General features: G+C 39.1%; 1 protein-coding gene across 1 annotated transcript in view; it reads left to right on the top strand.

The window, feature by feature from the left end:
- Positions 1–379: 379 nt before the first annotated feature.
- Positions 380–18,256, top strand: part of pou6f2 (POU class 6 homeobox 2) — a 76,757-nt gene continuing 58,880 nt past the window's right edge. Inside the window, 3 exon segments of the mRNA XM_075452627.1 lie at positions 380–434; positions 437–458; positions 5,297–5,484. Of these exon segments, the coding sequence (XP_075308742.1) occupies positions 380–434; positions 437–458; positions 5,297–5,484 (265 nt within the window).

Below are 18,256 nucleotides of genomic sequence, written 5' to 3' on the forward strand. Positions count from 1 at the left end.
GAAGAAAAGTACATTTTTGTAAGAGTTATTAGCTCAACTCCCTATTCTTATTGCACATAAAAAGCAATCTTATTTCGTTATGACTAGTTGTTAAGATGTAGACTTACAAGTATATCCTTGAGTAGACTTCTTCAGTAAACATGGTCTATCCCCACTACAAATAGCTGCCACAGACTTTTCTTAATGTGTCAAGTTTGACTTCTTCAATCAAGAAAAATGTTCAGATTCCTCAAATTAAACTCAAAATGCAAACTCTCAAACACAAACTCTCAAAACATAACAGTATCATTTTGAAGAATTTTCAATACAGGCTATAATAATGCTTGACAGAACTTTATTTGTTTTGTATATTTGCAGGCATTCCTAAGCATGGTGTTGAATGAACCCTTCAGATAATGGTCGGCTTCCCTGCTCCTCCGTCACTCTGCTGACAGCCATAGTCCAGATGAATGCCAAAGGTATGATTTGCCTCTCCTTTATTGAGATTGTCTCACACCTCTGTCTCGCCTCATCCATCCTCAGGAGAATCCTAATGCACTGATACCAAGGGGGAATAATTTTTTTTTTTTTCTTTACAATCTGCTTAGCAATGATTTATTGATTGCGGCTTCCACCCTCACAGAGAATTACCGATCCTTTTTGGGAAATCAGATTTTCACACCTTTCATGGGTGTGTATGTGGCACAGGTCTCAAGAGACGATGTGAGGGGAAACTGACTTTGAGGAGCAGCCGTGTGTGAATCTCTGCGGTGTTACTCCTCTGCTGCCAATGGTATGTCCAGCGGATAGCTCCTGTGATTCTCTGCTGCTCCATCTCTCTCTATAGTTTTGCATTATTTATTGGTAGATAAATACAGCCTGAGCTTGATTTCAGACGTGCGTGCTCATTCCCTTTCAAATTATTTAAACACATGGTTTGCGCACACTCGTAGCACAAGCATGCAAAGAGCCCCTCGAAGGTATAAGCATCTTATGGACAAAAAAGCAAAATTATAAAAACAACCCTTGCCCTCATAGGAGGAGTCAGATTAGTGCACTGAAAGCTTTGATGCTCCAGAATGTCAGCTCCGTGGATCGATCGGGCAAAAAACACACACACACCTGACCAATCAGAGGCGCCTATCTGTTGTGGACCTGCTGGGCACCGTGGTTTACAAGCTTCAAAGAGCTCCTTTTAATACACTGCTTTGATAGCCCTCAGCCTTCACTGACCCACCGACCATCCGCTGGGGAGCATTTTAGCTTTAGTGGAGGAGTGAGGCATAACTGTTGATCATATTAACAAGCTCGGAATAAAAAGAAAAAGAAAGAAAAATCATCACAAGGGTTGGTTATTTTTACCGCTGGCCTGCTCTTCCGAAAGTGTATACAGATGTCTTGGATTAAAATAGTGTTACCAAAATTACAGAATTCATCAGCAGCAGTAGTAAACATTTGCATGCTTTTGTTAAATTGTCATAAGAGTGCTCGAGGACACTGAAACGTGTATCATCAGATGGGGGAAAAGTTTGGTTAATAACCCTAAGGGGGAGACAAATCATCATCCACCAAGCCACATTAAACACCAGTGTCTCAGGTGTACGCTCAATGCAGCAAATACACACATACATTTAATATTACCGCTAATAGTACTGCTTTAAGGTAATGGTTATCGGTTACGGTTAGTCTCTTACTGACACAAAAGGCTGATATCCAACATCCAGTCATTCTTCAGGTAAGAAATCAAAGCTGCATTTTTTAAAAGAAGTATAAATGATCAAACACCAGCATATCTGCTTATTTTATCAATTGATCATAACATTTTTGTTGCAGCTTTTGTTAAAATCATATGTGGAAAACTGAACTATATAAGGTATTTGTTCATTTTTCAAGTTTTTAATGGCTAACATTCAATTAATGTTGTTTGTTAGTGTCTGTCTTCACCATGCACAGTTTCACATTGTTTCAGTTTCATATTGCCAGGAATAGTGTAGATTCTTGCATTTTTCCCCAACATGTTTTCTCATCAATACAAATATTCATAATTTAACAAAACTTATTTTTCAAAGCAGCACCAGAATATGATTTTTTTTTTCACATTTAAATCTTATAGATAAAGAAAACCAGCAGCTTGCCCATGTTTTTTTTTTTTTGTCTTTGCTCAGCTAAAAGGGGCGAATTAACCATCACAACAGTTGCTGATTAATTTTCTGGAATGACTGATTGATTAAACCTTAGCAGCTCTACTCAAATGCAGGTGTGTATCCTCAATCTTTAACTACAGCTTCTTTTTGTGCGTCTTAATTTCATACTAATAACAATTTCACAAACAGCTTTAATAGTAAATATGTTGTTTAATTTCATGTTAATTCAGATCAGTGAAGAAGATTACTTTGATTTGTGAAGCTCACACATACATCTGTGCACAGCCTGATAATTTAGTATGAGCATAAAACATAGATACTGTAAAATATTGGTATCAGAGAATATTGGGAATTAGATTAAACTATGTTATGACAGCTAAAATGAGTATTATCAGTTTGTTTTTCTTTGTTTGCTCACAGGCTGAACTCCCTCATCCAGTGCCCCTCACACTGCACCACCGGTAAGACCACCAGCTCTTTTCATGGATATCTGATGACACTCGGGACTCTCTGCTAATCACTGATTCTCCCGCCACCAAGGGTATACGGTGAGCAGGAGGCAGAGGGGGGCATCAAGTGCTTTTTCTTGTTCCTGCAACCTGTTCCTGAGCTGTGGCCAGACTGAGTGAACTGAGAGGAAATCAAACAAACTTTCTCCTCTATGTCTGCTCCCAACAGCACTTTTAAACACACAATCACAAGCGCAAATTTTTGTTTTAATCAGGTGTCCAAGGTAGCTTGCGAAAATGATCTTATTTTATTTCATGTCCGCTGTTTAGAGCCATTGGTGTAATTTCTTAAGGTGATTTTTAAAACAGCTTGTTTTCATGCATTACATTTATTACCGCTATAATTTATGTGAATAAAATATAATTTGATGACATGATTACAAATAGGCAAAGGTGGCTTTTTTAAAGTAATTATCAGCTGGGTAAGATAGTGAGAGATGTGTCGCCGTCTTATCCTGGAGCCTCAGAGGCCAGAGGAAGATTAGAGCCCTGATCTCATTCCCAGCACTTGTTTGGAGTCTGTCAGGAAGAGAAATGCCAGCATTAGAGAGGTACCGCCACACTCCTGATATGATGAAATAAGAAGAAAAGGGGAAAGGGAAAAAGATGGAGGGATGGACAGAAAGGACCCTGCCCTTCTCTGAAGTGTCAGTAGCTTGTTTATTCAATTTTTCATCGTAGCTGCTGGGGCAAAGATTCCCATTTTTCCTTTATTTTTTCCCCCCACCTCCTGACAAAAAACACTGCTCTCATTTTTTATAGGTCTTGCCAACTCTCATGCCCCAGTGAAAATTACATTGTGAAACGGTAGAAATTTCTGGGCTGCCTGCACTTGCCGCTGTCCCTCTGAGCTTTCAAACAGTCAACAGACTGTGAAGAATAAATAATAAAAAACTATTGATTATTTTGATGACTGCAAGATTCAATTAGGTATTAATTTTGCCCTCCAGTGGACCTATCAAGCAACTCAAAGGAGAGGAGGTAGGAGGTGGGGGTGGGCCCAAATGCATGCAGAGTGTGGCCAAGCTCAGACAGAGGGGAAAATGTGTTTACCTCGGCGGGCAGAGAGGAGCATTGATGTGCAGTGTCCCACATTTAAGTGCTTCTCAAATGAAGCCCTGATGACTAGTGACATTGTTAGCAGGGATATGAGTATTGACCAGTCGGCTCACGTTTTTTTAATGACAGCTTAAACTACTTCTATTGATTAACATTTTCATAGATTATCATGTGTCATATCAGAGAGGGCAGATTCCCTTGATGGGCACATTAAAAAGGCCCCTCTGGGTAGGGTGTTCATCGACCACCCTGACTGAAACGGCAGACCGTTGATGGGTGCAGAGTAAGACAAGTCTCACCCTCCTTTTTCTCTCTTTGCCTATATATGCAGTGGTCACCTGTCCACTGTTCGGACACATTTAGGTTGGACTTTATTCATAAATAAGAAAGAGGGCCGTGGTCCTGCTGCTCTGCGTCTGTGCCTCAGAGCCTGAGGTGGAGTTAACACTGTCTGAGGAGCTTTCCAGTCAGAAGACACAAGGGGGAAGAGACAGAGGGAGTGAGAGCGGGAGGGAGAGCCTTTGTATGAGGGAGAGCAAAAAGGGAGGAGGTGACATCTTCTGGGTTTGTCTTAGGAAGCAACCTCAGGCTTGAACCTGCGGTCCCCATTCAGATACAGAAAGGTTGAGGAAGCTGCTTTTGGTTCAGCAGGAAGCATGCAGTAGCTGTGGTGGCATGTTTTAGCTGCTGTTTGACTGATTTCAACATTTGGAGTTTTTGAAAACGCTTTATTTTTTCAACTCTTTCCTTCTAAAGCTTGTTGAGGTAAGAGAAGTTTTTATAACAGCTTCTCAGGAAGTTTCCTTGTAGATATCTAATAAAAAACAGCTGGAAGCATTTAAATATGTAATGCCTCTTGAGAAAATGATTTTGTTTTAAATAAAGATATAAAAAAAAAATTTCCACTTCGCTCTGTGCTGGGATTATACTCTAATCATGTCATGTAGCTGTTGTTCCTTTTCTGTTTTTGCATAATGATAAAAGATGTACATAACTGGGTTGAAAATGTGGAAACATTTGTGACTTCATGTCTTGTTTAAATCGGGCCTTGAGTTCATCTTGCCTTGCGCTATGCAAGATGTCACTTTCAATCTCATTTTGTGTCCTGAAGTAAGTGAGAATTGACATTATCAGTGGTTTGAATTTTAGCTCATATCTTTCTTTTAGATGTAGAATTAGATTAGTTTCATTTATTTATCCGTGCACAGCCCATGAACCTCATTGTAGTTTGCTGTCAGCTTAGTGTTTGCCGAAGATGAGGCACATGTCAGGTAGTAATGAGCCCTTGGAGATGGATGTATCACCTTCTCGGGCTGCAGGGTATAATGGTAAAGCCACGCGATCCGTAACAGTTCTTCACCAGGCAGCAGCCGGCAGTATCAGCGGGGAAGCACCAGCCTCAGATAAAAGAGGGAGCTAAGGAGGGAGGGAGCAGGAGAGAGAGTGAGAGTGATGAGTGAGCGATAGGAAGGAGAAGAAGAGGAGAGAGGGAGTGAGTAGAGACATAGAGAAAGAGCCGGTGAGGGTGAGACACTGAAGCACATCTAACCACGGGCATTTTCTCATTTTTTTCCTCTCCTCCCTGTTTCCCACCTGGGCTCCCAGCTCCCTCCAGGATCCGATGATTACAGGGCAGCTGAGCAAGCCGCTGCTCTCCCTGCGCAGCGACATGAGCGCGGCAGAACTCCGGGCGGACAACAAAGCGGCCACTCCAGACAGCGATCTGAACGACGAGCACCTACTCCTGCCCTCTGAGGCCACGGACAGAGAGGGCACTCCCAACAAGCTTTACGGTAAGTCTACTCACACCTCACAACTGTCATTTTATTGCCACAAAGCTGCAAGCTGAGGTCTGTCTGAGGTCTGGTTTAGGCAGTGATGAGATGTAAATGGAGAGCTTTCTGACCTGGGACAGGTGTCAGGGGCATCACGCACCAAACTAAGTGTATGAATGAGCAAGTTTCACCCTTTTAGTGGTTCGCTAGTTAGAAATGAGCTCTTTCTTCCACCTGAAAACTTCAGTTTTGTTTTAGAAAAGTACTTAATTTATACAGTAAGACAGTTTGTGATAGTTGGATTTGCTTCAGTCAACAGTGAGTAAGTTAATTGCAGTACATTTTTAATGCTCTTTCACTCCTGATATTCTTATGCTTTATTACAGCTGTATATTTTGTGGCAGCAGATTTACATGAGTCTTCTTCGTATAAAATCTCTTAAAAAAGTTTAACTGAACAGATTTTACATGTCAGGATATTTTGCTCCAACTCTGCCTTCGTGGCTCTATTAAAGTCTTGTAATTTTATGTATTTATTTTATATTTATTTTTATAATTCAATTTAAATCACAGGAGATATAATATCTTTCATTTAAACATTGGTGAAATTATTACTAGTGCTGAGTGAAATTAAAGCTCTGTGCTGGAATATTGCACTCACAGTATATTAGATATGATATTATTGTCTCTGTTAAGGTTCAGGCTTCTTCTTCATTTATCTTTTGTCCTGCAAATTTAAAAATTATACAATTTCTACACCAGCATGCTTATTTTTTGCTGTTATCTCATAAATTAAGTGTTGACATCATGTTGGTTGAGTGTAAATGCATAAGTTTTTCATAATTAGATGTTTCAGTCATGTGGACTAATTCAATCACCAAACCTCGTTATGAATCAATAGGCATGATTGAAATAATCGTTTAGCAGACTTTCTAATTATAAATTTTAATGGAAAGAGTCATTTGGCCCCAAAGTTTTTTTTTTCTCCTCAGATGCTTTCATAAAAGAGACAACAAACTGAATGTTTATATTTACATTAAATTATTTCAACATGAATTTTTATATCTAATTTCGGAGAAATTTTAATCATCTCCACGTGTCAAATTATTTCTTGGTGTGGGTTTATTTTACGTGATTTCAGTAGAGGTTATCTTACAAGAGACCATCAGAAATATGATGCAAAAAAAACCACACAACACAAAAAAACCTGAATGACTTTCAACTTCTAATAATTTGAATATCCTTTTTGATATGGATGCAAGATGAAAAGAGATACAATCCCTCTCTAATGGCGTCAGATTTTCCTCTTGAATATTTATATAAACTTTATTGCCAGCTTGTCATGGTCTGTTTGACTTTTCTGCTGTGACTGGGAGTTGTGCACATGCCTACCTATTGTTATTGTGTTTCAAACATTATGGTATTTGATTATTTTGTGATGGGTTGTTTTGAATTTACAGTGTAGTAACCAGTGCATATTTTTGTTTGGATTACATGGCATATAAGCATGTGCTATTTAGTAGCTGACTTTTTGTGTGTGTGTGTGTGTGTGTGTGTGTGTGTGTGTGTGTGTGTGTGTGTGTGTGTGTATCTGCGTTATCTGGCAAAAACTATGGCAAAGTTTCCATGTTCTGAGCTTGCCAAACACTTGTGACTGAAATAACATAAGAATTTAAGAGAGACAAATATTACTCTCAAACCTAATCAGTTAAGAGTTCAGCTGTCTTTTAAATCCTTATTGCAAGAATAACCTCGGGCTAGTCCTCTACACAAGAACGGCTCACTGCAGAATTTTTTCAAAAGTATTGCAATTTGGTTTAATAAGCATCAAGTCTCTCCTTCTTTCTTCCTTTGTGATCAGTTTTCGTCTGAATCTCCTTTTTCATACACGCTGCATTTTGTGTCTCCCTTCCTATCATGCATGTTTCTATTGTAAAATGCTTTACTCTTTGTTTATATTTGATACCATTTATTTTCTGTGCTTGATTTTTTTTTTTTCATTGATAAAATGTTTTATTAATTTCATTCCACTTAGTGTTTGTTTATGGACCTTGTTTGTGGTCATTCTGTTTGTGGCTAATCGGAGCCACTGACTGTGTCAGCTGTGAGTTTTGGTTGTTTCTGCCTGGTGGCAGAACCCTGGGCAGCACCAGCAGCAGGTTTGGTTGGGGAGCCACTGCCCACATGACTTGTCAGGGAATAGCGAGGAGAAGTGGCACGATCCTATCCACTGCTGAGGGACACAAGGGGGAGGAAGGGTGGGGGTGTTGAAGAAGAGAGACTCTGCATCTCCGTCTTTAAAAGCTTCCTGACTGAAGAGGAAGGTGCTGCATATGTTTCGTTAGGTTTTTTGAGGTTTTTTTTTATTTTTGTAGAAGTTTAGGTGAACGTTTTGGAGTTGTTCATGTTTTGAACTGCAGTTGATGGATTACTTTACCTGTGATGAGTTGAGTAAGTTCTGTGAAGCTTTTCCTAAACCAGTGGCTGTCACATTGCAGCCATAAAGGTAAAAGCTCAAGTGTTTAATTGATCAGAGGTTTTAAAAACTGACTAAGAAAGGATATTAAGCTATTTTGTTGACATGAGAGGATATTTAGTCTTTAAAACCAAGCACTTGGGACAGTAATTGTTGTCTTTACATTTGGTTCTTTTGTTGAAAATGCTAATTGAGAAACATTTGCTTGGATTTATGTTTGCAGCGGCTGTTCCAATTTTGAAGTCTCTTATCGGCATGAATACCACTGACATAAGAAAAACTCATAACAATTTCAATAACACTTTACGTTACTCACTGGTTTTCTTTATGTGGTGCTGAAATGAGCGGAAGCCACATTATTTACATATTTGCTTCTTTCTGGGATGTGATGAGGAAGCAAACAATGATAATATACTTTATTTTCTCACTAAGAACAAAAGAACAAAATCTGAAGTACTTTGTTCTGTTTCTCTCAGGCTTGACAGACACTTAAACCCACATGCTTACCACATACATAAAAACTGTGTAAATGCACTAATAGTTTAAAGGCAGTTAAACTTTACTTGCTCCCCTATATCGTGAGTATGACTGCAGTATACCAGGCAGACAGTAAAAAACTATTCTCAAATGCTGTTGCAGTAATTTTATCACCCTCACATATTCTCAACAAAGCTGCCTGAATGTGGAGTTTGCATTTTGAACTTGTAAAACAACTTTAATTTGAATCTGTAAATCTATGCTGAGGACAACTTAAAGCTCAAGAGTTTTGGTCTCTCGCAAAATTCTAAAAGTTGTACAAGATTTATTTTATTATTTGTATGAAATATATGTTAAATGTTTGGTCTGAAAACTTGTGTGCATATGAACACTGAAGAATTTCTCCTCTGTTTTTGCAATTATTTGCCTTCAAATTTCTGAAGTCATAAATGTATTTTTATAATTACAGCTTAGCGCAACTTTTGGATCCCCTGGAGTTGATGTGCAACTGTACCATTAGCGCCTTGACACTCTTTCTAATATAGAGCTTGTGCCACGATGAGAAGGAGGAGTCAGCCAGCGTTAGACAATGACAGTAGCAGTTGTGTTTGTCTCCAGTATATAGTCAACCTTCTACAACCTCCTCATGCTTACTGTAGTTGTGAAAGGGTTGTTCTCCTCCTAAAAGCTTGCCTGTGCAAATAGTCTTCCACTTCAGGTAACAGGGGCTACGAGGCACCACAAACATCCTGCTGCCTTGTATTTATTCCAAGTAGAAGTGGACGTTAGGTGGGAAAGCTGTGGTTAGTGGGGCAAGCAATTCTTTTTTTTTTCTCTCTTTAAGGACGAGATGGTGTTGGATGCGTACAGTTTCTGTCTTCTCTTCTCAAGCAAATCTCCCCCTTTTCAGACATCAGCAGACAAGATAATAAGACACTCAGAGCACAATTCCGTATTATATTCAGCAACCAAAGACTCATCTCTTGTCAGTTTGCATTTACTCTCCCAAGGATGTGACGCTTCTATCATCATGCTGTCAAAGAGAGCCAGGCTGGAACGACAGGAGCACTCATTTCATACACTTACTGTCTGCATGAAATGGTCTGCACTCATACAGATTCCGCCAAAATGGTGGTACATTTTCACAAAGGTCACCTAGAGACCCCCCCGTTCCAAAAGAGCAAAATGAATCTTCATTGATTCCCGCTATTGGAGGTCATTTAGAAAAAAAAGTCTAACCTAAATGGAACAACTGCTGTTATGCAGCTTTTATGTTTGTTTGTTTTGTTTTGTTTTGTTTTCTGGCTCATTAGGCTTCATTTACAGATTCTGCTCTCGAATACTGAAATGCGTTTCACTGGGATCATTCAGCCCATTTTCATCATTGGAAAAGTTGCAGCAACCATTCCTAAATGAAACCTTAAAGTACATTTGAACTGCAAAAGTCTCTTGAACCTTTTTTATTTCGTAGTGGCAGCGTCGCATTTTATGGGTTTGAAGGTGCAAATGTGGTATTTAAATGTGTGTGCATGGTTTTTACTCATTGTGTTTTTCATTTTTTGCGGGACCTGTTGATGGACACCACTTTTATTCCACAATGCAATTTATGTAAGAAATGATGGAGCTTCTCACAGAGAGATGAAATTAAAACCCAAAGTGGACTAAACACGCTGGAAAAGCCTGAAACTTTAAATCTTTTAAGTTTTTTAATTAATTGAGACCAGCCTATATATTTACCATGGTGTAAATTCATAAATTTTTTGGTATATATAGCAGATCGGGTACTGTCTCTTGTGTAAAAAGATCTCCTTCATATATAGAGACACACAAACACACACTGCTTGAGGCATGAGTACTTATTATTTTTGTGTAATCAGCTTAGTGTGCAGGATGCATGGTGGGATAGGCTGCTTGCTGATGCAAAGAGCCTTGTAATGTTGTGTGGTGAGGTTAAGTAATAAAGTGATGCAAACCCAGCGTTGAGTGGGCCACGCTGAGTAAATAAGAGTGGATAAAGAAGAAAGAGGGGGAACAAGTCTCTCCCCAGGAGGTGGATCTTATTATGGGGATTTCAGCTGCCTGCGCAAACTTGAAAACAAGCTTAATGCATGCCTATAAAGCAGGTGTAATACATTTGCTAATGTGCCTGCAGTGCCCATTGCTACAGCAACATAATCACTGTGTGACATGGAGGACAGGGAGGGAGGATGAGTACACAGTGGACGTCTTGTTTTCATTATAAACAACAGCAAAGGTCATCAGGTTTCACGGTGACTTGTTTATGCAGAAATGACTTTGAGCAACACATAAAACTTCAAAAATAACTGACAAGATACTTCTTTCCATTGTTTGCGTGTTGAGGTTGAAGAATATTTTTTTTCCTTGACGAGAACTCCAAACAAAAGCACATTACAACTTCTGTAGTTGGACAGCTGTGGAGAAAATAAATTGAATTTCACTATGCATTTATTTTAGTAATATACTTTCTTTAAGTTGGGAAGTAATTTTCAAAAAAATAAATGTATGTGTGGCATGCGCTTCATAACCAATATCAGTATGCCTTTCATGTAGAGCTAACAAAGAGGAATCACGTCTCCTGACATGGACACGGTTGGCGTTATTGAGATGTAATTGAAGCTGCAAGGGTCACATTTTCGGAATAGAAATTACAGTCTTGTCTTTGACTTGTGTGGTGTGAACCAGAGATGTATCCCACAGCCCTTGTGTCCTTCACAAGCCTTTATTATTTATAACGCTCGCTCTTTGAGCAATGACCAGTACTAATGCATAACCTTCTGTCCTTCTGGCTGATTCGCTTCCTTTGAAACCAAAGATTGAGGCAGGAGAAGTGGGTGTATGGTGGATGAGGCAGGGGTGGGGGCGGGAGAAGGGGGATAGCTAGTATAGGGCACTGAACATCCAGGCTATCGTGAAGTTATTATGTTTTTTCCCTTTATATCTGAAGATGTGGAATAACACTGTGATGCTTCTTTTCTCCAGAATAGAGTTATAGGCTTCAAAGCAATACTGTTTCCTGACGTCCCTCTTTCTACTTTTAGTCTGCTTCTCCAGAATAATGGGCTGGTAGTGCTGGGCCGAGTTGGGGTGTCTTAGCTACATGATTATTTGCTTGTTTCCTCCTGTACCCACTCAGCTCTGCAAATATCACCACAAGAGGGGGAATACAGTTACAACTAATACAGCACTTTTTCCAAGCAAACTTATTCATAGATAAACTCTGTTTAGCTCAGAATCAGTGAAGGTAAGATACACTCCTGTGCAGTCTGTATCACCTGATGTTATCCTATGGTGATCGAGCCTGTGCTGCAGGTTGCTGTGATCCATTGTTACTATACCTCTGTGACAGAAGGAACGGGTGAGGAGGGGGGATGAGGGGAGGGCTTTGAGGGGCAAGGGGTAGAAAGTGGGACATCGGCAGCATTAGTGCTGGATAGCCTGGGGGTCCGAGGCTGATGTGTCAGGCATGACATGTGGGTGTCTAGCCCCCCACCTACTCAAACATAAACACACACACTGCACTGAACTGCCCGCAAACCCCACTGGCTGCTTGTCCTGCAGTTGACCAGACACAACTTAAGATGCTTTGTTTAACTTGATTGAAGCTCGATGTTTGAAACTCAATTGTAGGGATGCAAGTGGGGATTTTCTATTTATTGTTCATGAATTTGTTTTTTAAGTTGAATTTTAAGTCTGGAAGTCGTCAGAAAAATAACCAATACAGTGTAAGAGAAACTAAGATGGTATGACCATTTTATCAGACCAGCAGTCCTTAACTAAGTAGTAATTTATATACACTTCTTTAAGACTGAAAAGCAGCATAAACTTGACTGAAACTATTATCATTAGCATTTTTGTGTGATGAATTATTTCATAAACCAAATGTACTCTTGGAATAACTGACTCCTTGTTTGTTGCAATCCTAACTGCACTTCTCAAAAAAAATGCAGTATGACAATGCTCATTACTACAAGGTAAAAGTTCAAATATCTCATTTTGTCATTATATGAAGCAAAGAGCATCTGAAATAGATTACATTTAAGTGCAAGAGTAATGGACTTTTTGTCTTTTTTTTATTTAAAAAAAGCCTCAGCTATAGTTGCAAGAACAGACAAAGAAGAGGTGTATGACACAGAGTGAGAGTAAAGCGTTTGTTTTCATCACTGGGCTGTGGGCTGCAGGCTGTAGAATCCTATTTACAGCAAATATCATTTAAGTAATGTCGAAGGAAGAGCAATAGTGAAGCAGGCATCTCCTAAAAGGCTTACAGCTCTCTAAAGCTAGTCTTCATCACTGTGCCCCACCTTTGCTGATGGCTGTAAAAGGATGAAGAATAATTTGGATTGTTATTTGCCTCTTTCAACCCTGAGCTAATCAGGTTGACATTGCTTTGGGAATGAGGCGGACGCTCTGTAACAGATGTGCTCATGTGCAAAGTGTCCAAAGTCCCCTGTGAGGATGAACACAAAAGCTCTCTTTCTCCCCCTCCTCCTTTTACCTCCTCCATCTTTCTCTCTCCATCACACCATCTCTCCCTCTTGACCTTTGAAATGGGCATTGCCTCTTCTCACCTATTTACCTCCCTCTGGTCCCTCTTGTGCTTGCGCTGCTTCCAGCTCCACTCCAGTATCAAGGGAGAGACAGGTAAGCGGTGGAGCAGAGCACTCTCGTGTCAGAGAGCCTTTTGGTGAAGACCTGTGGCCGCCAGTGAAAGCTCAAGTGTTGGAGCACAGGACCCTTACTGCCGTAAGCATTGTTTTCATGCAGATTCCCCATCTCTTCATCAGAAACTAGCAGCTTTCTCCAACCTGAAGTGTACTATCTTCTGTTGTTTACATTTAAAACCTACTACAAGAAGAGACACATACACTTCTTTGCATCCATTTCCTCTTTGCCTGTCCTTCTTCTTCTCCCTCTGTTCCCTGAGTCTTCCCTCTTTTGCTTGAGGCTTAACAATTACCTCAGAAATAGTCGCAGAACTGCTGAGGTGTAAAATCCTCTCTGTTCAGCACACTACATGGCACTACCTCCTGTGTAATTCCCTAACTCTATAATTCCACTTTGTGCCAGAATAATGAATGAGATAGATTTTTTTTCTACCCTGTAAGGTCTACGCCCTTGTGCAATGAGGAATCGGGCTTTAATGTCGGAGGCCCAGAGAGATTGCTGTGGCCTCTTCTCCCTCTTGCTCCATGCTGCACTCTTAATTAAGGAAATGACAGCTCTCCTAGCCGCAGCAATAGCCATAATGTAACTAATAGTGTTACAGGCAGACACTCAAAAGTCAGTCTCTGGTGATTTTCTATCCCTAGAAACACTATTGACCCATCCCAAGTAGCATCTCCAGCTCAGCTTCTAAACAGAGTATTACTTAGGTCCAGAGGGAGCCATCTGACTAAGAGCACCTGGAGTTATTGGCAGCAGATTATGCCTTGTGTTATTGTTGAGGGCTTTGGTGGGGGTAATGAAACTGAGCTAAATCACTAGTGATTTAGGCTCTCTTGCATTCTACTAGGAGTTAAGTAAATCACTTAAAAGCTCACACTTCATATTGTAGGCTGTGTTTTTCTATGCAGCGCTATGACTTGTGTGTAGCATTATGTGGTTTGTGTTCAGTGCTGCTTTAGAGAGAAACGTGAAAGTGAAATGCTCTATCTCGCTCAGCTCTCTGTAATGCCACATCAACTTTCCAAGTGGTATTATCAAAATCAATGGTCAACCAATCTGGGACAATTGGTTGTGTATTGATGGAATTAAACCTTGTGTTTTATGTGGCTTGTTGTCCATCCTGACCCATCCTTTACACTCCAACAGCTCATAGATCCCTGTCAGACATCAGTGCTGTGAATCAACAGCACAACACACTTTTGACGATCAAAATCCTATTTTCACTTTGCACGTTTTAGCTCCGTAATCACCACAGCAGCAGTCAGTAAGTCAGCTCAGTAAACTATTAAGGATGTGATTAACTTGTGTTCTTCAGTCTTTGTAAATGTGAAAATAATTTTTCATGGATTAGATTTCAAGAGAAAAATGATTGACAACTTCTTAATAGCAAACACATGCACTCAGCCAGACGTTTTCAAAAGGACCATTATAAAAATGGGGGTTGGCTGTTCATTCTGAATAGCCTGAATCGTTACCAGGCCTCTCTCGTACATTTGACAACTTACATAATGCATTTCCACTGAAATAGCTTAAGTGTTAAAGCTTCTTTTATGGGCAGAAATTGATTCATAAATGCACTGAGGCAAAAGCTAACGTGAACACAAAGCTTTCAATAACACCATTTTATACAGACTGTCAATGAATGAAGCAGTTGCATTAGACAAGGTGGCATGCTGATTGCTTTATGAAATCCAGGCTAATTGTTTTGTGGTGTAGTCCTTGGGGCACCGTACATTAAGACAGGCCGAATGAAGTCAAATAAATATAGCTCTTTATACCCCCCCTCCACTAGCACACACACATCCACACTCGGTGCAGAGAGGCCTTTTGCCTTGTGTGGCATTGAAAGTCGCTCTCCAGTGGCCACTTTGGTGATCAATGAGAGAGAATTTATTTTCCGTAGAGAATTTTCCGTGACCTAAGTCACATCAAATTTCACCCTGTGCCCAGTGATAAATATAATTATTTCACTTACATGAAAGAATATATTCACTGGAAATCTCATCATGTCACTTTCACTGAGTCTGGATAGAATGAAACTTGTTTTATGTGAGTAGTCAAGGCCATGAAAACACACGTGTATGTACATTTATGGACTAAAGGGTGCTTTTGTCCATGACTTTTTGTATGATTTTAGGACATTTGTGCAGTTAAAACGACAATTGCTCATGAAATTCAAAAAAGAGACATAGCCTGAATGCCCTAGATAAATGTAAAGCTATGCTGAATGTGCGTCGCCTCTTCTTTCATCTCTCTTCACATCAATATATCCATTCATTCCATTTTATCCATTGTGTGACCTGTGTATCATCATGACATCAAAGACTTTCTTTTGAGTAAAGGTCTCATTGAGGTGCTTTCTTTTCCTCCTATCTGTATGCTGTAATAATCTCCATCTGGAAATACATTTAAGAATCATTCACATTGGATAAGTAGATTTTTTTTCAGGTAAAAGAAGCAAAACATGTACAAAGATTCTAGTAATAAAAAAGATTGACTCCTCAGGTATTTCTTCAGTCAACTATTCGATTTAGTTAAAGAAATTACACAAATCCTTTGGGTGAAGATGTGCATGTTTATTTATTTATTATTGACTTTTTTCTCTTGCGATAAACATGTTAACGTTACAGATATTTGCAAGGGTACGAATCCGCTTAAATTATTGTGAAATGATGTGATGAAAGGCATCAAGGAATCGTTACTCAGTAAGTCTCACTCACTGCTTATCAAATAGAATACATTATTCACAACCAATATCTTAACTGCAGTCATCAGCTTTACTCTCTGGAGCCTATTGATGATTTCATTAAGTCCTGTTTTTTATTATGAGTTGAATATCTTTATTTTGCTAATTGACTTTGTTATGATGGTAATAGGATAATTCATTAGCTTTAAAGTTCTTCAGTAGCACTGGGTTTATTGTTAATATCACAATAAGTAATCTGTGAGTCACTTTTTGCATGGTTAGAAAATTTGAGCTGTATTTCATAGAAATGAAATGGTTTCATGTCTGTTGGACAGAAACTGTCTTAATCTGATAATGTCCAAAATGAGAAGGAACTGCTTAGAGAAACCCAGTGATATCCACTCTCATCTTTTCTAAAAAAGAAAAAAAAATCTGAAATTACATATTTAAATTATATTGTGCTTTATCCTTTGCTTTCTATCGATGCCAAAGCAGCCACAAAGTGTTTCCTGTAGGTTCAGATTGATCTTATTCTGAGTGCAGAGGGTGGGGCCGGGCACAGCATGATCTGTAATGGCTGAAATAATTGGTGAAAAGAGACTGGCTTGTCAAAACAGCGTCAGCATTGCGAGGCTGATAAGCGAGTAGATGTGGACCTTTATTGAGAAGCAGGGCCATCCAGCCAGAGGTAAAACCAGCCAGAAAAGCAGGCTTCCCCTTGGGCTTTCACATCAACCATCAAATGCTTAAGGTTCATTTGATAGGTCATGCCATTCACCAATTATTTGGATTTTATGCAAAGATGAAATGATTTTAGTTGGCGGAGAGGACTTTAAAATGTACTACATAGATATAGCTGACAGGCAATGAGATCTTTGGAAAGGCTTTTGAATTGTACGTTTTGCATTAAGCTAAAATCCACTGCATGCCCTGTATGATAAACAAAAAAAGTAAACGAAAATAGTTTTCACCCATTAATAAAAATACATCATTCACAAGGGATTTATTCTTCCCTTAAAAGCTGTAATATTCCATTAAAAAAAAAAATCAATCTTACAGTTGAGAAGTGATTAAATTTCTTTTTAATTCATTGCCAGCATTGTGTGTTTAAATGAGTTTTTGTGGCCTTCAAATGCTTTTCTACATGGTTGCCTTGATTTCATCTACAAAATCTATTTTACTTAAGGGATAACTTGTTGAATGAGGGAGGCACATTTAAAGGGTCTGTTGACTTTTTGTGAAGGTTTTGTATCTTACATTCAAAATAGGGTCAGTCTTATTAAATTACAGATGGCACCTCACCTTTTTGCACAGTGATCATATCTGTACTTTTGAAATAAGTCAGTGGTACTGTGCACATGATTTGACTTCATAAGTATGAATAATAGGGGTTCAAGGCACACATTTGCAGTGTAACACAACCTTTATATTTAAAATCTTTAAAAGGAAGGTTGCTTTATTGAGGGAATAGAGCAAAACATGTTCATTTTCAACATGCTTTTCAGTTCCATAATAAGTCTACAATACTTTTAATAGCCAAATTGACTTAGTCTTCGGGGTGTGTTCTACACACTGTAGCACTGCATGAATGTTGTTGCTGTCAATTTAATCATTAACTCATTAAGCCCATGAAAAAAACTCTGTTCAGGAAACTACCTCTAGTATTTAAGAGGAGAATTATGTTGCTGAATGTCGTTATGTCAGTGAAAGCGTATTTAATCATTTTTGTCTACTTGTGCCACGACTGCTCCGAGCACAAACCAAAGAGAGATTAAACATAAAGTCACGTTTTCGTGTAAGAGGCGATGATTGTTTTTTCTTTTTTTTGTCTTTAAACTAAAGCAGTTTTTTATGCACTGCAGTCCCAAACTTTTCGACCAATTTTCTGGAGGAGCTGCATTTGAGAGCACAAATGTGTGCAGCAGACTTGAAGTCAACTCAGACAACATCTTAGTACGAAGAACCCAATGAATGAGAAGTCACAGCGAGTGGGTATGCTGATAATGGTGGCTGTTGCTTCTTGTTCGGCTGGCCTGTCCGCTGTTTTCTACCAATTGATTGTTCTCTCCGATAAGAATATGTGTAGTGACATCGTCCTTAAAACATAAAAAAACGTCATCATTACAGATTACTTGATTACCTCATTCACAGTCATTCAATTTTTTTTTTTGCACCATTAACTAAATGAGCCAAAATGTTAACTTTTCTGACTATTAAAACTCAATCAAAAGCATAAAAACTAAGGCACAGGATGTCATCATGCTACAAACATCTCCCCCCTAAAATCTTGTTCAGTTTAAAAATCCAGAATAAAAGATGATAAAATGAAGTGTTTCCTAATAAAAAGCTTAAAGGACAAGACCGTTTTTTTGACATTGGGCCCTTGATTTCACTTTTTAACATGATGTTCTACTCACCCCTGCTTGTTGTTGGTAATTTGGAGCTGTTCCGAAGATATTCGAGAGG

The sequence above is a fragment of the Odontesthes bonariensis genome, chromosome 20 (assembly GCF_027942865.1).
Source record: "Odontesthes bonariensis isolate fOdoBon6 chromosome 20, fOdoBon6.hap1, whole genome shotgun sequence".
Taxonomy (NCBI): domain Eukaryota; kingdom Metazoa; phylum Chordata; class Actinopteri; order Atheriniformes; family Atherinopsidae; genus Odontesthes; species Odontesthes bonariensis.